Genomic DNA, 20,689 nt, shown 5'->3' with positions numbered 1-20,689 from the left:
TTTTTTTTAAACTTGCCAATACTTTCATGGCTAGGATAGAAAACTTCAGGACTTTGGAGGCAAATGCTTGCTTAACTACTAGCTGTAAGATTATTTCTATTCTAACTTTGGTAGCCCGAGCTACATGTTACCAACTTGGGGGTGGGGGTGGGGGGGGATTCTACTTGCCACTTTGAATCCAGCTTTTTCCTTAGCTTACAGAGGTGCTCTCTTGCTACTTGTTTGTCATTAGCTTGAAAGAGACACAGCTCCTATTCTTTCTAAATTTTGTGCACTTCAACCTGTTTCTGGCTACTGTGAATCTCTGTTTTGCCAAGTAATAAAGGCTTAAATTCTGTAATTTTGAATTAATGAAATTCTAAAATCCCTGTATTTTGTACTTTCTCTGACTCGATATTATACTAACAATAGCACAACCATAATTATGCATCCAGTACTTGCTAACATGCTCTCACTACTTCCTGATATAATTCTAGAATGATTTTCTCTGTTTTACTTTTGATACCTATGTTTATATATTCCCTAATTGGAAGAGGAATATGTTATCTATTAAGTAGTTTGCCTGAGGCATAAATTTGATCTCTCACTATCTACAGGTCATTCTCCTGTTTTTGTTTCTTAGGATCATTGAATATATTTTCATTCTTCACTCAGATCTTTTCATTGCTCTACAATGAATTTCATATACCACTCACCTCCCCATGTGCTTGGATTTTGTTTTCTTTTCTCCAACCCATATGTATGTTGCCATTTTACCGCAGTTTCACCTATATATATATATATATATATATATATATATATATATATATATATATATATATATATAATTTTAAAAACTAGTATTTAATCCACAAAAGCAGGGTTCTTTTGTATTGTAGTTTGTAGCATATCTAGGAATCCCGACGTTCAAGTAAAATATGTCAACCTCTTTAACTAGTGGTTCCTTTTGTTCCTCAAACCATTAAAAATATTTCAAATATGGCATGTCTCTATAATTCCATTTTTTGTATCGTTAATTACATCCTTATTATACCTCTCATTAATGTTTCCTGGATCTTTCCCCTGCTGAAGTCTAGTTTACAAACTGGTCGTTTCTTTCATCTCCTTTAGATCCCTTCATAAATTCAGGAGACCTAACTGTCACTAATTATATTAAAATAAATATTTTTAAAAGAAGTGGTGAAACTAATTATTTGTTTTAACATAATTGAAATTCCTATGGAAGTAATAATTTAGGCTGCAAGCCCTATTGAAGAATCTTGTCTGTTTCTTCAACCAAATAATTCAATTGTCCTAGGCTAGATTTTTGGAGTTCAGGTCATTTTAAAATGTTCTTAAAATGCAATTAGTTTTCAAACTGTTAAGTTACCTGTAAAGGGCAAATAGGGATTTGTACTTTGTATTTTAAATAAATTAAATTAAATTAAATTTATTTATTTATTTTATTAGAAATTCAAGTCTTGTTTGCCTGGGAAGATTCTCAAACATTGGAGAATTAGTAGAATTATAGCATCACAGTGCCAAGAAAGTAAAATCTGGTAAATTTGAGAGAAGTTAATTTATTATCAGGGTTTTTGTTTAACACTCAGACAAAGCCCTTACTTTTATGCTGCAACATAGCTGCACAGACACATTATTGTTCTTCTCCATGAATTTGCCTTGTCACTGTGATCTAGAATCAAAGCTTTCATGATAAAGAGATTGCACTATGGTACTTGAATGAGGTAAATTGAATAATACTATTTCTTTTATCATTTTTACAGTGCAAATATTTGTAATAAAAATAATATAAAGTGAGTACTCTACACTTTGTATTCTGTGTTGTAATTGAAATCAATATATTTGAAAACGTAGAAAAAATCCCAAATATTTAATAAATTTCAATTGGTATTTTATTTAACAGTGCGATTAAAACTGCAATTAATCGTGATCATTTTTTGAGTAAATTGCATGAGTTAACTGCGATTAACTGACAGCCCTAATTTAAAAATATTCCTCTTGTTGGAGGAACATTGCCTTGTTCTTTAGAGAGTGGGTAAATAAGCGCACCTGACTTACCTTCTCTATACCATTCACTACTTTTAAATACATCTGTCATGTCCTCTCTTATTAATCAGTCTGTCTTCTCCCTCTCTCCTGATGTGATAGTCCTTCCAATGCCTCTGATAATTAATTTTTGTCTATCCCTGTCCATCTCTGAACCCTATCTGTTTCTACTGGGACTTTTTTAGATGAGTAACCAGAATTGAGCACAATATTTAAGGTGAGGGTGTACCAACAACTTTCATAAGTGCATTTTATTTTCTCTGTAAATCTATGCAATTATATCTGCTTTTGTCTGCAGACAGCTTGAAACAATAGCTCTGATAGCAGAGAGTTGCCCCATTCACTTCAGTGAGGAAGCTATCTTAAATGTTAACTATTTCACTGCTTATCGTTTTAGTAGAAATATCTATCTAATGTACTCTCTTTCTGGTTCATGGTAATGTCAGATGTTAATACAGGGTAAAGTTAAGAGTAGCTGGTTGTAAATCTTGTTCCCCACGTTTAAAGTTACCTATGCTTGAAAGAGTGGGAAAGAAGAGCTCTTTTCCCTCCCTAGTACCAAAAGTTTCAGCTGCCCTTTTCAGTTCCAAAATGTTTCTCCCGCCTTCCTGGATATGAAAAGCCCCAAATACTCCTTTCCAGGTGTCAGCAACCTTCAGTCTCCTTTCCTCCCCCCACAAGTACTTTTTAATGCAGTTATGCATTTTCCATACAAAAATCTGCAGCACAGTGAAAGTTGGGGTTGTGTGAAGTTGAATTGGATACCCAAATAAAGAATACTGTACTGGAGTGGACAAGGTAGTAAAGAGGGAGAAGGTTTGGTATGAGACAGTGCTACATAATTCCTGGGGTTCCTGTCACAAAATTTTCAGGGCCAGTGTGCCACAGAAAACATGGGGCTTTATACCTACTTAACTAAAACAGATGGAGAGATTCAACACCTCGTCCTTACAGTTAGGGATTGAGTAAGCTTGCAATACATCATCATTCAGGAAGCCTTGCAGTAAGAAACAGGAAGAGAAATTTGATATTTGTAAGGAAAAAACTAAGGCTGTCGTTTAATCACAGTTAATTCAGTCGATTAAAAATTAATCTCAATTAAAAAAATTAATCGCACTGTTAAACAATAGAATACCAATAGAAATTTATTAAATATTTTTGAATATTTTTCTACATTTTCAAATATATTGATTTCAATTACAACACAGAATACTAAGTGTACAGTGCTCAGTTTATATTTATTTTTATTACAAATATTTGCACTGTAAAAATGATAAACAAAAGAAATAGTATTTTTCAATTCACCTCATTCAAGTACCATAGTGCAATCTCTCTATCATGAAAGTGCAACTTATGAATTTAGATTTTTTTTGTTACATAACTGCTCTCAAAAACAAAACCATGTAAAACTTTAGACCCTACAAGTCCACTCACTCCTACTTCTTATTCAGCCAATCGCTAAGAGAAACAAGTTTGTTTACATTTATGGGAGATAATGCTGCCCACTTCTTAATTACGTCACCTGAAAGTGAGAACAGACGTTCACATGACACTGATGTAGCTGGCATTACAAGATATTTGTGCCAGATACGCTAAAGATTCATATGCCTCTTCATGCTTCCGCCATCATTCCAGAGGACATGCTTCCATGCTGATGACGCTCATTAAAAAAATGTTAATTAAATTTGTGATTGAACTCCTTGGGTGAGAATTGTATGTCTCCTGCCCAGTTTTACCCACATTCTGCCATATATTTCATGTTACAGCAGTCTCGGATGATGACCCAGCACATGTTGTTCATTTTAAGAACACTTTCACTGCAAATTTGACAAAATGCAAGGAAGATTCCAATGTGAAATTTCTAAAGATAGCTACAGCACTCAACGCAAGATTTAAGAATCTGAAGTGCCTTCTGAAATCTGAGAGGGACAAGGTGTGGAGCATGCTTCCAGAAGTCTTGAAAGAGTAATACCCCAATGCGGAAACTACAGAACCCGAACCACCAAAAAAGAAAATCAACCTTCTGCTGGTGGCATCTGACTCAGATGAAGAAAATAAACATATGTCGGACCCCACTGCTTTGGATCGTTATTGAGCAGAACCCATCATCAGCATGGACACGTCCTCTGGAATGGTGGTTGAAAAATCCAGGGATATGACTCTTAAGCGCATCTGGCATGTAAATATCTTGTCGCCAGCTACAAACAGTGCCATGCAAACACTTGTTCTCACTTTCAGGTGACATTGTAAAAAGAAGCAGGCAGCATTATCTTCTGCAAATGTAAACAAACTTGTTTGAGTGATTGGCTGAACAAGAAGTAGGACTGATTGGACTTGTAGGCGCTAAAGTTTTACATTGTTTTATTTTTGAATGCAGTTTTTTTGGTACATAATTCTACATTTGTAAGTTCAGCTTTCATGATAAAGAGACTGCACTACAGTACTTGTATTAGATGAATTGAAAAACTCTATTTTTTTTAGAGTGCAAATATTTGTAATAAAAATAAATATAAAATGAGTGCTGTACACTTTACATTCTGTGTTGTAATTGAAATAAATATCTTTGAAAATGTAGAAAACATCCAAAAATATTTAATAAAATGGTATTCTATTATTGTTTAAAAATGCATTTAATTGAGCATTTAATTGCGATTAATTTTTTTAATTGCTTGACATCCCTAGGAAAAAGTCATGACTTATTTATATACACCATAAAGAAGCAAAAAAGAGAATGAGTTATTTTTTTCCTCCCTTTGCAGATCAACTTCTAAGCAGATGATATTTCCTGTATAATTAAGCAGGATGAAAGGGTTACATTCTTGCAATGTTGGGCCCATCCAGAAGTCCTTTCTTAGATAGCTTGTTTTGTTTGTTTGTTTGTTTAAAAGATTAGTACTGTGTGAGGATTTTAAGACGGGGCCCAATATTTAAGGGATTTATTTAATTTCTAAATCATTCATACATAGTAGTCTCTTACTTTTTAGATAAATCCTTTGCTGATACGTAATCTTTTCTTTTTATTGTTTCTACCAAATGCAGAACTAACTGAAGTTCTATAAGTGAACTTATGTAAGTTTTAGTCATTAATTGATACTTCTTACGCAGTAAATCCATTCAATTTTAATCAGCATTAGCTCATATTCTATATTTGGGCTATTTCTCTACCGCTTTAATTTTCCCTTTCTATACCACCTGCTCCCCTTTCGTCCCTCTTCCCGCCCCTCCGCCTTTCTGAATATATTGGTTTCACTAAAGTCTAGTTCGTTCTTTCTTTCTTTGTTTTTCAGACCAGCAAAAATGGGAAGTACTGGATTCTGGTTTCCTCCAAGAAGAGTCAGCGGAACTGGTTAAGACCAAAATCTGAGGAGTTTACTGGGCTACCATCAGGTGTGCATTAAAACAAAGGCTACCATAATTCATTTTTAAGTATGCACTTCTTTTAAAATGGTATAAAATGTATGATGTATGTAATGCTGTAGATTTTTATAGTGTATATCATCATTCATCCTACAGTTGTGAAAGCACCAATGAGAGTGAGAATTTTAAGTGATATGTTGAGTCACAAACAGGCGTTTTTACTCATATAAAATTCGTTCAGCTGGTCTTCGGAAAATGTAATATTTGAGCATCAGTGTTTTTAAGCTTTGTCTTCATTGTTCAGTCTATACATCCACAGGTGAAAAGTGGAATTTTTTTTTATATTGAAAGATAATTCTGAAGTTCTTCATTAACTATTGAAAATACCCTAGGAATAGCAATCAGAACAACATTTTTAAACGAATCACTATCATAATCATAGGATCAAATCCACTCTTAATTTGTTTTAACAATGCATATTTGGGTACGTTTTTGAGCACAATGAATTCAAAATCATCTTCATTTGTTTGGATCATAGGGAAATTAAACATTATTAACTCGGCTTGATCCTTTTCAGCATTCTGTGATTTATTTTTGAGACAGAAGTTAGAGAACTGGAGGCTTTGAAGGGGGGGGAAATATAGTACATATAGAGGATCAGAGACTTCAGTTGCAGTGAAGTTAGTTTAATTTTATTTCTCAAATTCTGATTAAAAGGGACTTTGGTAAATGTTTTTGTCCACAAATTTAACTTAACTTTAAAGTTGCTGGGCCAGATCCTCCTCTCATATCAGTATAAATCAGAAATAACTCAGTTAAGTCATGGAAAAATTGGTCTGGGCTTTTACCCTTATGTAAGTGAAGAAGAATTTGGCCTCAAGTTTCCATTGACTGATTCATTTCATCACTTGATAGGGGAGGAGGGCTGAAACTAAGCTTCTTCTTTGATGCCTATGTACGTTCCCACTCAGGAATTGGTTCCCCATGCTCCCATCTCATGAGTGTGAACGTATGGAGGCAACTCTTGAAGAATCACTGTTCTTCAAGACACCGCTCTTCTGTCACTGGTTAACTTAAAAAAATGCTGTTGTTAACCACTGATACAGCTTTATAATAAACTTTCAGTCTGATGCTTTAAGGTTGCAGTGTTGCTAATCCTTCAAATTTAAAAAAAGCATAGCAGCAAAAATATCATGAGATTTAAAAAATAGAATAATACCTTGGTCTGTCAATTAATGGTTTTACCCTGTAAGAGAGGAGGCTTATGCAGACACACTCAATGCATTTTCGGTTTAAAATTCAATCTGAAATGTACATAAAATGAACACACATTTTAAGGAGGACCCTTTCTCTCTTTTCCTCCTGGCCAACCGAAGAGAGACTTTCCTTCAGACACTCTCCAGCTCTCCGAAGTGGTATGTCTGGACACTTGTAAGGTGCTTCTGCTTTTCTCTTCAAGCTGAAACCCCATTTCACTTAGGGATTGTTCTTAAGTCCCTTTTCCAAGCAATGTTTGCTACCTTATTGTCCCCTAAACAGAAGCCCAGCTGCAATGGGGAGGAGAGGACAGCTGATCCAGGGGACAGGCTGCCTTGGAAGCTAGCTATCCTCCCTTCACCGCCAGCTAGGGACAGTTCATTTTGTTCACTAGGGGAGGTGGCATTAGCTTGGAGCAGCTGTTGCCTGGTGCTCTTTGCCTGACTCCTGGCTGCTCTTCCCCACCTGTCCCAACAGCTGCTTCTTTTAAGCTACAAGCATGCAGAAGCACACAGCAGGGAGCTGAGATACTGAAGGAGGCAGCAAGCTTGGGAATAGTGCCCTCCAATGCCAACAGAGAGCTGCACTTCAAAACCATCAGCTCAGGCTACTGACACCGACCTCTGGTGTCTCTGGCAAAACTGCATCTAGAACAGTTGCTCAGCCAGAATTCCTGAGCTGATGGTGCTTGTGCATTGGATTTTCAAAAACTGGAAATTACTCATTGCGATAGAAATGCCAAATTCAACTCCTTCAAATCCTGCCTACCTTTTATATTGAACTCTGTCATTCATTCTGTTTCTCTCATGCTGCCTTTTACCATGCTGTTGTAGATCTAGCTTTTGATCTATGTCACACTGGATCCTTTGGTATTTCAAATTGCAGTTGAGTTTTGATGTTTAAAATAGTGCTGTAGTACTTTTGGCAATAAAAGATTATAAAATACTGTGAGATCACCAAAGATCAGTTGCTACCGTGTATTGCCAGATTAAGAATTCAGAGCTACTCTTTCCAACAGACAATTTCAGTGGGATAGACCTCCTCCTGAGTGGGTTTCTCATGTATTTCACAGATCTTAACACCTCAAGCTAGATTGTGATCCTTCTAGAATGAATGAATAAGTGTTTCCATCTTGATCTAATCTAACTCTCAACATTTTCTCTATTTTATGATGTAGGAATTGTTTGGGGAGGATGGATATTTCCACTGTCGAGCTGAAAAAAGACTAATTTATAGATATCTTTATCCATATCAATTTTGACTTAGTACAGTATACAGTTGCAGGAAAATTTCACTAGGCATTAACTGGAACATTGTGTATACTTTATTTATATATACACAAGTACAATTTAATCCCTTGCGAAATCTGCAGCTGCCAAAAGTCAGCTTTATCTGTATAGTTTTGAGTAAAGTTATTTTTGATGCGTTCGGTAATCTTTCTGAAACATTGCTATTCTCCATCAGTGCCCTAAGGAAAAGTTACAAGGTGTAGTGTCAGGGCACATGTGGATCTATTCATCCTGAGCAATGCATTTTAAGATTTGTGACAAATAGCATAAAGAAGCCAACAGGTATTACATTAGACCAGCTGAACCTAATTTTATTAAGTTTTATTCAGAAGCATCACATAGCAAGTAAACTTCAAAATTAAGTTTAGTTACAAACTAGTTGTTTCTTATTTTTTTTTCCAGTCCCCTTTTGCTTTCTTTTACGACCACATGAAACTTGAGAAGCCATCTAAAGCTAAATCATTTAGTGGAGTTGGGCAATTCCCAAGTGTCCAACAAGAAGGCCTGGTTTAGGCTGCGATGGCCACTGTCATTCCTGGTGATTTGTCAGAAGTAAGAGATACCCAGAAAGTCCCTTCAGGGAAACGTAAGCGTGGTGAAACCAAACCAAGAAAAAACTTTCCTTGCCAACTGTGTGACAAGGCCTTTAACAGTGTTGAGAAATTAAAGGTTCACTCATACTCTCACACAGGAGAGAGGCCCTACAAGTGCACACAACAAGACTGCACCAAGGCCTTTGTTTCTAAGTACAAATTACTAAGGTATTAAACTCTATTTATCTTTCAGATTATATTATCTATTTTATGTTGGCCATTTTAAGCCTTGTAAAAGTATATATTTGTGTACACATTTTTCAGCTGATTTGCAGAGAGGAAATGTTAATTAAAGTAGACATTGGTTTGTTTCTAGAATTCTAAATTACAGTATGTAAGTTTACCAGCTAATGTTTTTGGGTTTGTTTTTATAAATGAGAATAGAATTTTCATTTGTATAAAGAGGTGCCACAAGAAAAGTGTATGGACTGAGAATTTTGGCTATGGACATTTACACAAGTACTTTCATACTTGCCCATATCCCTGTTTCAGTAGCTAAAACCACCAAAATCTAAAGTGTCAATTTAAATGTAATGTTCATGTTTTGCTATATTTAAATTTGTCAAACTGTCTTTGTAGTGTCCTGCTGTCAGCTAAAAAAGATTCTGTTGTGAAGAAACGTTAGTGTAGTATTTAGCTGCCATTAAAAAAATGAACACTTGTACTTTTTGATCAAAATAATTACTTACAGAATATATCTGTGTTTAAAGGCATATGGCTACTCATTCTCCTGAGAAAACCCACAAGTGTAATTATTGTGAGAAAATGTTTCACCGAAAAGATCACCTAAAGAATCACCTACATACACACAATCCCAACAAAGAGGCCTTTAAGTGTGAAGAATGTGGAAAGAACTACAATACCAAGCTTGGGTTTAAGCGTCACCTGGCTTTGCATGCTGCAACAAGTGGTGATCTCACCTGTAAGGTATGTTTGCAGACATTTGAAAGCACGGGAGTGCTGCTGGAGCATCTAAAAACTCATGCAGGCAAGTCATCGGGTGGAGTAAAGGAGAAAAAGCACCAGTGTGAACACTGTGATCGTCGGTTCTACACCCGAAAGGATGTCCGTAGACACATGGTAGTGCACACTGGAAGAAAGGACTTCCTCTGTCAGTATTGTGCACAGAGATTCGGGCGGAAAGATCACCTAACACGCCATATGAAGAAAAGTCACAACCAAGAACTTTTGAAGGTCAAAACAGAGCCAATGGACCTTCTAGATCCCTTTACCTGCAATGTTTCTGTGCCTATAAAGGATGAGCTGCTTCCAGTGATGTCTTTACCTTCCAGTGAGCTGACATCAAAGCCATTTACAAACACTTTGCAATTGAATCTCTACAACACTCAAATTCAGTCCATGCAGAGTTCTGCATCTGCACACCAAATGGTCACCACATCATTACCCTTGGGAATGCCTTGTCCAATAGATATGGAGTCTGTCCACCCGTCTCACCAGCTATCTTTGAAATATCCACTCAGTTCTACCTCATATGCAATTTCTATGCCTGAAAAAGAACAGCCATTGAAAGGGGAAATTGAAAGTTACTTAATGGAGTTGCAAAGTGGTATACCGTCTTCATCCCAGGATTCTCAAGCATCTTCATCTAAATTAAGGTTGGATCCTCAAGTAGGGCCACTAGATGATGGATCTGGGGAGGTTTCCCTTTCTAAAAGCTCTGTTTCCATTAGTGAACCTCTAAATACCCAACCGTTGGACTTTTCTCAGTTGTTCAACTTCATACCAGTAAATGGCCCTCCCTATAACCCTTCTGTTTCAGTGGGAAATCTTGGAATGAGTTATACACAGGAGGAGGCACATTCTTCAATGGCTCAACTTCCACCACAAACACAGGATCCTCACGATCCTAGCAATAGTATAGGTCTTGGGTCCCTGCACTCATTGTCAGCAGCTTTCGCAAGTAGTCTAAGCACAACCACCACCCTACCACGTTTTCATCAAGCTTTCCAATAGGATGTACAAAACTGGCTTTTACTGTCTATTTGTAGAAATGCCTTAGGTAATCATTTTTAACTTAGTGCCTACTATAAGACATTACAAATCCTCTGCTTTTGTACAGTACCAATCTCATGAAGCCAGTAAGAAATTTAAATTAACTTTTACATGTTTTGAAAGTGTTTTATTCTCAACTGTGTTTACTTTGGTTTTTAAAAAAAGTCTCAATGTATTGTTTGAATTTTCACTGCCAATTGACACACTGATAAAAAAATAATAGAAAGCAATTCCTACTAAACTTTGACACACACACCCCTTGTCTAAAACTTTTTTCAAATGTATCAGTTGTTCTGTTTTGTCAAGTAAATGGTAGCTCGACCGTTTTACATTTTGTGCATTTTGTAATAGAATCCTAGTTTTTAATTTTACACACAGCTTCCTGAAGATCTTCAAATGAACTAAATGGTGGTATCTTATCTGGTCCATAATCTGACATAATTTTTTTTTTTAATTAGTATAGAATTCAAACTTCCTTGTTGAAATGTATACATACTTTTCATTTTGACTTAGTCATTATGAAAGGTATTAAGAACTTACTATTTTCTGGCTTAAATTGTTGCCGCCTGTATCAAGATTGGATAAGAAGCAATTTAACTTAATTACTCATCGAAATTATTCTTGCTTAATTGGCCAATGTGTCAAGTTGAAATTGGAACTGTTTTGTGCTTTTGTGACTCTGGTGAAGGGAAAAGAGGCAAAATTAATGGCTGACCCTGAAATATAGGAGTGTTGTAATTTAGTAGTGCAGAATATTTTGTCACCATTTTTGATTTAATTCTTAACTTGCTGTTTTTCTTTTTAGTAGTATAGAAAGAGTACTGCATAGGAGTCTTCAGATTTTATATTCACATCTGTAGGCATCAGTCTTTCCCAGCTGCCACAGCCAAAGTGTGGGTCAAGTCCAGCCAGAAGTTTTATACCTAGTGTCAGTTCAATGTGAGTGTGCAGTCAGAGAGTGAATGTAAATTTGCAGATATCAGTTTTCATTTTTTAAAGTGGAGTGGATCTTTTCAGTTGTGTGACGTGGTGTTATGTCCTCCTAAGCGACAAGTTAAATGTTAATCACACTTACTACACCTGGGTACTTGGCTAGGGACTTTTTGCCCATTGCCAAGGTTTAAAGACAGGACTCTTAGGAGTGAAGTAAAAGCATATTGCTTACACCACTTTTACCTAATCTGATATACTCACGTCTCCTACCCCTAATAACCAAAAGAGAAATAACTGTGATGTGTAAAAGCAAGCTAGATTTGCTTTAACTCAATACTAATATTCATTTTCCTTGTCATTTTTGGATAAGGAATTAAAAAATAAAAATGAAATACATTAGTATCACTCAGTCAGTAGTGAGGATGCATACAAGGTTTTAAGTGGTTAAAATAAATATACTTCACAGAAACAAAAGTTGCTCCCATTAAAGGAGCTTTTGCTCCCAATATTTTATCATTAGCTCCTACTTTTTTTCTCTAGGAGCAATATGCAGGTGTAGTTTTACTATTTTATACTTATATGTATTTAAATTTTATTACTGAAAGATAATGTTTTTATAAATATTTGTGTTCCAAAGGCATTAAAATAAGGATGTATTAATAAGGATAATACCTTTTCAAATTCTGCAAACTACTCCTAGATGTTGGGTTTAGGAGCATATTATCTCAAAGTGGACTTTAGCTCTGCTTCATGACTGCTTCCTTTAGTTTCTATGAAACAGATTGCTTACCTACATCTTTAGTTGAATGATGTGTTCAGTATTGCTTCCTCCTCCCTCCACCCCAAGCATTTTAAGGAAAGAAAAACATTGTGTGAAAAGAGCACAAAATAAACAGAACAGAAACACTTTAATACTAGTTTAAACCAGCAAGCATAAGATAAAAAGCAAGTGGAAAGAAGTTACTTTATTCTGGATCTTATTTAACCAGTTTGAGCTGAAGATAAATGGATTCCATTCCCTTAATGGGCCATATTGTATGTGGAACTGAGCATCTTCAACTTCTGAAAAGTTTTGGGTGCACAGAATCTCACAGAATCATACCCTTCATAAGCCACATTTATCACCCAGAAAAGGCAATTGGAGACCGACAATTCCATTAGGTTGTGTTTGTCAATATACGCAGCTGTTGGAAAATGAATATGCATATCACCAATTTCAGAACTACAGTGAATTGTTAGTCTGGCAGCAGGGAAGGCCACTTGTTAGTGTTGCAAATTAGTTTAATCTTAACTGCCAACACAGAACATTCTGACAGACCTATCCCATTACTTAAGGGGATGGAAGTGGTGTGTATCTAGCATTTAGAAAAAGTGCCATTTGTTTATCAGTTTTAGTTCTGATTAGACTTGATTGAAATTTTTTTTGCCAGCATCCATTTTCTTAGTATATAATCAGAATCTTTACTACTAATGGTAGTGCCTTAGCTTTGTAAAAAGGGATTGACATTTCACTTCAGAAATAGGGACCTCAGACAAGATATTGAACCTCATTCAGTCAGGGCTTCAGTTGGTGGCTACATGATGTATGTTTGCTACTGAACTAGGATGTATGAATATGTGGAAGCAGATTGACACTGTAAGCAATATTAACACATTAGTGCTTTAGAGTATATTTTAGGCAGAATTATTATTGGCCACTATTAAAATGTCAGTTTTTAAACCCTACTTTCTTGTTACCGAGTTGATTTTATTTTTTCAGGGGAGGGGAGGGAGGGAGGCTGGCTGATCATGCACCACTCTTTGTGCAACTTTTAAACTTCTAGTATGTCTTTTTTAAATACATATATTTTTGTGTACTTGTTGCTTGTGCTTTATTTAGTAGTAAATTGTGGAATAGAGTGATTTATTGTTAATTTCACAGTAGCGGTTTTTAAAAACCATATACTGACTGAAACATGAGCCAGAGCTGATTGCTTATTAAGCTAATAATGAATGTTAAGAGTACATATTTTCAGGATCATTTGCCTAGTGAGCTATACATGTATTATAGGCCAATATTTTTTAAAATAAAGCTTGTTCAACCTCTATGTTACACATATTACAAGATATAGCACTTTCAAAAAGAAACCCTAAACCTTTTTAAGAAAATTTCTTACAGGTTATGCTTTTTATTATAAAAACTTTTATTATAACTTGTTTCAAGTGCCATTAGATTACATATATGTAGGACTTTGGTATAATGCTTTGTGTACAAAATGGTAGACGTAATTTTAAACAGGTACATTTTTACAGTGTTTTCTTATCAATTTGCTATATTGCACAAAACCAGTGTGTCTTTCTTAAGGCTTTTACAATGGTTTTTTACTAGGTTTACATGTTTCAAACTACACTGTCTTCTACTGCCATTTTTAACACCAATAAAAAAAATTAGTCATGCGTTCCTCACCAATTATAAACTGTGCACTCTGGAGTTTTGGATGGTAAACTGTCATAGAATTTTAAAATATCCTATCTTAGCTATGCTGCTGTCTGAAGTAAACATAGGGCCTGATCTTACACCATTAAATTAAAGGGAAGCAGGACTGCACCCTTAGTTATGTCTGTTTGTCTCATACACTGGTTTAGCAGCTCATTCTACATACTTTTTCAGTCTATAGAAGGCCTATGAAATGTACTTTGCTATAAACTGTGTAGACACTCAGCTACCCATCCTGCAATCCTCCTAGTGTACAATTAAAACCCCCACCTATTTAACGTTACACAGAAAGTCAAAATAGAGAAATGCATTCTAGTTCAAAAGTGTATCTGGAAAGTCCCAAAGCCCTTATACAGTAAGGGTGTCTTATTTTGTTGGAAGGCAGTGTTTTTTGATAGCAGTTATCTAGCCCTGGAAGTGACACAGAACTATTGCTAATCATATGTAAACACTTTTCAGTATAAGCTTCAGTGGTACAGTTGAACCAGAATGAATGTTTATCTTCTCAGAAACACTCCTGCAATATTGTTATATTGGATCATGCTGCTAATGTAACTTGGGATACAACTCCTCTCATGGTGCTACAAACCTTTCTGTCTCATTCAGATGTATTTTTACCCCTAGAAAAAGGACTATACTAGACCTGTAGGTATACGATATATTTTTATACTGTGACTTAATTTGTCATTAATGAACTTTGTACAACACCACAATGTATTCATATGCACTTGCAAAAGGAAAATCTTGGACATGCAAATGTATACCCAGACAAGCCCAATTTTTGTTCACAAAATTAGAGGATGACTGTTAGTTAAAATGAAATGTGGGCTTTTTCTATGGTGTGGAGTGAAGAACATACTGTATGTTGCTAAGAGCCCTTTTTGAATTTAGACAAAAACTGGGAATACTATATTGGGGAATGGATGACGCACGTGAACCTGACTTGGATTGCTGAAATTATATTTTTGGCTAGTGGGGAAAAAAATGTTTGGACTTGTATGCTAAAATGTTTTAATGATAAAGATTGAGTCAAAAATAGAAAGAAAAAAAAAAAAAAAAAAAACGACCCCTGCATTCCAGACTGAATTTGTATATGTTTCTTGCATTTAAAATTGCTATCCTGTGATATGGGAAATTGAATTGCTTATCATGTATATGTACTTTAAAATGTATTCACAAACTACTGTTGTATTTGTATAAAATATAGACAAAAAGATTGCATATATATTTTTGTGTATAAGCTCTGTAAAATAGCAATCACATTATGAAGCTGCAGCAGAACTTCATTTTAAACATTCACATCCAAAGAAACAGACTATTTATTGTCCACATACCCAGATTATAAAATATACCTTGCTGCTATTAAACAATAGTGCTGCAGCTACAGTGTTATGTTTGCTGTACAAAAATATGTGAACTCCACAAAATATATCAATAAAGTTACAGAATGGTTTTAGTTAATGTATAACGTATGGCTGGCATTTTAATAGATAAACATGGTTGCATGTGTGGGGTTTCAGAAAATGATCATAAATTACAACTGTCACATTAAACACATTTATTTTCATTCTGCAAGGATTTAACAAGTTGTCTGATTTAAAACTGGTAGGATGGCAGTTATTCAGAGACTCATAAAACAAAACATAGGCATCTGCAGTACATGATTTAGCCACGTGACAAATTTGGAGATCCTACTTTCACTGCAGTGTAGTGGCATCTCTACACTGAAAATAAGGATTGAGGAAGCTGCCACACTACATGTTGAAGCCTGCTGTGAGAAACTGGCAGGTGAGTTGGAGACGTCTTAGCACACAGGAGATTGTGATGTGTTGCGTGATCAGACAGAAATATAGGCAATTCATGTTGACTTTACACTTGCTATTTGTAATTATTGGAAATTATGCTTTAAACAAGACTGTTGGCTCATTTCCTTGAAAAACCATCCTGGGAAGCTCTGTGGGGCCAAAACACTACATATGCATGAGTCACTACAGTTAAGGTCTCACTAAAAACAGTCAGTGACTCAGCTGCTAGTGCATGCAGAGGGTAGTACTATGAATCCAGTCAAAATCCTATTCCTGCCTTGCTGTGTATCGTTTGTCTCCCCTTGCTCCCATTCCAAGTAGATACTTCCACTAACTTATGACTACCTACTAGGAAGCTAAACGACTAACAGTTGCCTGACAGTAGGGTTAAATTCATATTCCGTCCATTCTCAACAGTGTATTTGGGTTTATGTCTCTGGGAATATATAGCTTAACCCTCACCACTGTCTACATTTCCTGCTTTTGCTTTCCTTTCCCATATTAAGGGGAAAAAAGAAGAAAAGGCAGAAAGGAATTGGAAAGAGATTCTGCTCCTGCGAACTATGGATGTAGATGTTTCACCTACTTTGAGAGAGGTTTTTTTTTTTTTAACCTCATTCTCACATTTATCTCTCCCCCCTGCACTGGCTAGTGCCAATTTAAAAAAAAAAAATCACTTCTGTACCATGGGTTCCTCATTTGCTTGGGAGAATTGTTTATAGTGAAGTAGTGCCAAAAGAGACACATGAGAATCTGGGCCCAGCTCTATATACATGGAAAGATATGTTCTCTTCCCTGAAAAGCTTACAGTCTGAATTAACTAAACAGGCAACATAGAAACAAAATGTCACATTAGTTACATTTTTTTTTTTACACATTTTCCCCCTAAACCACCCTTCCCCCATTTAAAAAAAAAAAAAAAAAAAACAACCTTTGTCCACGTGCCTCACCTAGTATTCTCCACCCTTGCTGGCCTAACATGTCCTCCTTTCCAACCTGACAGTGCCAGAGAAATAGAGCAAGATGTATAAATGGTTGGACAGGTGGGGCCCAGACGGTTGACTGGTATTGTAAAATGGATGATAGAATAATATTTTTTAAAGGCCCCATGGCATGATCACTTCTTCTCTGGCTGGCAGCTCCAGCTACCTTCTCCAAGGGTAGGGGATAGATACCAAGGGTTCTACTTCATCATGGGATTACTGTTTAGAGTAACCAGATGCTGAAGCCCTTTTATGCCTCCTGTGAGCCTGGCCCTACTGCTAAAGACCTCTCAGCTGGGGAGGGTATTTTTTGTCACCTGCCTTTCAGTATGTCCTCATTTTTAGCTTGGGGAGTGCGGGAGTAAATACTAACTTGCAGTGTTGTACCAAATGGGCACTATGTTCAGCCACCATCTCAGTTCCTGCAAAGTATTAGCACTGCCAACTTTGGTGATATGGGATGTATTTTATTTTTTGAGTCCCTCAGCTGTCTTCTTTCTTCCCCACATACAGAGAAGGGATTACTGAGTGACCCCTGTGGAAAGCTCAGAGATGTTATCACTTCAGCTATATTAAATTAAAAGGTAGCTTGGAACTCCCGACTATTTTAGCAGGCAATATCTATGGTAGAGGAGAGGAGATGGGGGCTCACTATCTTTCTTAGCAATACATCTAGTGACTTCCTTATCTTCCTTGTGACTAGAGGGGAAAGCCCACTTTTTTTTTCCCCCTCCCTCCCGTGGATTCCCCAATATGAAGAAAATTGCTTGGGGGGGAGGATTTAGAACACGTTTCCAAAACTATGGTCTGAGAGCGAGCTGACTGGTCACATGATGTTGGCTTCTCCATTTTCAGTTGCTATAGTCTATTGTCAGGTGTAAGTGTACTTTTAATTTTCCATGTTGCCAATTGCAATTGCCAGAGGAATGTTATGTTGTCATAAATGGGCAGGAGGCCTACAAGATACTCGGTAATAAAGTACAGTCCATGCGATGTAAAAGTTTGAGACAGCGTGCTAAATGATTTAACCCTTGCTTATAGTAATTGAGCAGAGCCTTTAAGCAAAGAACCAGTGATGCCTCATCCCCAGATTTATAACAGCACTGGGGATGGAGATGTTGAGGCTACAAGCATGCAAGAAAGTGGTAGAAGTTCTAGCCAATCCTCTCTGGCATTCTCTCTCCATACTTCTACTTTGATCATTGTCACTCAGAAGTTAGCGCAAGCGTGGCAACCATCTCCAAGTCCTAGAGCATAAGTACCCGGGTTCCTCAGAGAAGGTAGTGCAATTTTCTTCATAGATCCGAAGTAGATGCAACAGTGTTATCTTCATTTCTCATGTATTCCTCACTGAAGCCATGACTTGTGAAAGGCCTGGGTGCATTTTGTCCTTTGTAAGGCTTGTGTGGTGTTAGCTTCCATCCTAGCTTTTGACTTCCTGTGACCGATGCATTTTTTGTGCATTTATCTTGTGATACTTTTTACCCATATTTTTGGGGAGGAGAGGGGGCAGAAGAATTAATGTCTTTGGAGTAGCATATGCTACAGCACAGTGGTGGTCTTTATAGTGCATAGGCCTCTAGTGGGCAACAGCGATGCTGCTTGTGTGTATCTTCTCCCCCCATTGCCTTCTTGAAATTTCAGACAGACAGGGGTTTGTTTTTTAATAAGGTGCTAATAAAACTGGTCATTTAAAAGGCACATGATGCATCTCTACATGACAGTGTCCTTGGCTCACAGATACTCTGGAAATGGAACACCAATAGGAGTAAGAACGCCCTGGAGAGGCAGAGTGCTCCAGGAACAGCAAGGATCGCAGGCTTCCTCCTCTCCCCCGCCCACCTGCCCCAAGCTAACCCCTGTAGGCACACAAAGCAAGAGAAAACCCATTTTACTTAGGAGTGAATGTGCTGTGAGGAGTAAGTCTTCTCGTCTCTCTCACCAGGAATAGAGAGGTGTCATTGGACTCACTCCATGTGTATGTCTCTTCCCCTCACTGCACCATACTGAACATTGAGACAAGTAGCAGTGGAGAGGTGAAAAGACGGGATGCCGTGGGAGGATTAATACTAGGGAAATGGACCTGGGGCAGTGGAGTGTCATAGAGATAGAAAGGGTGGTTTGGGAGTGTGGAGAGGAAGTGGGTTTTGGAATGTGGGGGTTTAGAGAAGATGAGGGGAAAGGAAAGAAATGGGGAAGAGATTGAGATGAGAAGCCATGGGAAAGAAATTGAAAGTAAGTACATGAAGGAAGAAAAAACATTCTTTGAAGGGGGAGAATGGAAAAGTGTAGAGAAGCAGAGGGAAGGACACTAGGATATATAATAAGAAAAGGAAAAGAAGTGTGAAGGGTGATAAAATGAAAGAATGATAAAAGCATTTAATATTTTTATTCCGAAATAAAATAGTCTGCCTAGTGTGCATGTTCTGTAATAAAACAGAGTATTCAGGCTGAACAATTATATATTCAAGTCAAGAAGTAACAAAGGTAAGGTTGCCCCCTTGTGCATGTGCATTACAATCCAGTCTCTTCATGATCTTTACCCTATATCAGGTAATCCAGTATCAGATGTTCCCTACTGCGTTAGATAGATGTGTAGTATCTTCTAAATGTTTCATTTATGCATAATTATATTAATTCATTGGCATAATGGTTCACTATGTCTTCAAGGACTTAAATTGGGAAGATGAATTCTGTGATACATATTTTTAAAATGTAATCAACAGCCAGTCACTGTACAATTTCTTTTCAACCTGCAGTCCGGCCGCCTTTTTATGCAGCTCATGTTATAAGACAGTTAATTGTGAAAACACTTAGCTAAAAATGTAAGTGGCTTCTGATGGTTAAAATAGATTTAAACATGTTGGGAAGATCACACCACATTGTTGCATTACCCCTGGGTGGGCTATATATGCCACTAACTTTCACTATTACTTTAAACAAGTGATACTCAGACCTTAGTGGTTCAGGAGCCAAATTAGGGATTAATATTACCTGAGAGAGAGAGAGAGGTAAATTCTCAAGCAAAATGACTGACCAAATATTTTATCAGCTACAATTGGTTAATAACATAGTAAAAGCATCCTGAGTGGTTAGTAATGAAATCACACAGTGTTTTAATAATTGTGCTGCAAAGAGCCACAGGAGACACATTAAAGAGCCAGTTGCGGCTCACGAGCTTCAGGCAGAGTATCACTGCTCTAAACTGTTATACTTAATCTATAATATGTTGTATAAAAATGGTGGTAGTGTGTCCTTTTCATATAAATCATTTCTGTGGACTCTGATATACACAGAGTAGTACAGGGTACTAGAAGATGTTATACACACTGATGTCATAGAATATATATAAATTTAGAACTGTTTGCTCAAACTTAAAACAAAAAAAATTACCATGCGGACAGACCAACCCTGGAAAAGTAATTTATCACCAGCTATGTTGTTGGGGCGTTTTTTTGTTTTGTTTTTTTTTTAATTAAAAAAAATTAATGATGGTTGGTTTTTTGTTTTGTTTGTTACAAGCCCAAGCTGGGTGAGACAGCTAAAGGTTCATACGGGTTAAGCCTCTACATCTGATTTCCAAGCAGGCTGAAGAGTTTCTCACAAATATTTGATTTGTCAAAGAGAGATGGTAACTACTTGTAGAGCATACTGAGTCCTGCCAGGAAGGTACCTGTCAGACCCTTACACGTTTTGACGGATACAATTTCAGCATGAAAGTTCTTCAGGCAGTGACTTTGAACATAAGCCCACCTTCTGGCTTACTGCTTTTATAACTAAATTAAATATAAGGGACATTACATGATATTGTTATAGGTAAGTTCATCTCTATCCCTGTTCTCACAGAATCGGTGTTCAATTTTAAAGTGGGAACAGACCAGCAAAATATGCCAGGGCAGAGGACTGTAGCTCAATTGAACACTAATGTAATGGACAC

The 20,689-nt window shown here is 36.7% G+C and overlaps 1 protein-coding gene across 3 annotated transcripts in view; it reads left to right on the top strand.

Annotated features, from left to right (window-relative positions):
* Nucleotides 1-15,606, top strand: part of PLAG1 (PLAG1 zinc finger) — a 53,005-nt gene extending 37,399 nt beyond the window's left edge. For 2 of the 3 annotated variants that reach the window (XM_034762949.1, XM_034762950.1), the window contains 3 exons: nucleotides 5,334-5,433; nucleotides 8,352-8,710; nucleotides 9,253-15,606. In XM_034762949.1, the coding sequence (XP_034618840.1) occupies nucleotides 8,469-8,710; nucleotides 9,253-10,516 (1,506 nt within the window). In that variant the 5' untranslated portion in view covers nucleotides 5,334-5,433; nucleotides 8,352-8,468 and the 3' untranslated portion in view covers nucleotides 10,517-15,606. The remainder of the gene's footprint in view (nucleotides 1-5,333; nucleotides 5,434-8,351; nucleotides 8,711-9,252) is intronic. The other variant, XM_034762951.1, reaches the window with a different exon arrangement.
* Nucleotides 15,607-20,689: the final 5,083 nt, after the last annotated feature.

Source organism: Trachemys scripta, chromosome 2 (genome assembly GCF_013100865.1).
Source record: "Trachemys scripta elegans isolate TJP31775 chromosome 2, CAS_Tse_1.0, whole genome shotgun sequence".
In the NCBI taxonomy this organism is placed as follows: Eukaryota; Metazoa; Chordata; order Testudines; family Emydidae; genus Trachemys; species Trachemys scripta.
Note: the sequence above shows the minus strand (reverse complement) of the source record. Positions and strands in the feature narration are given on the sequence as shown.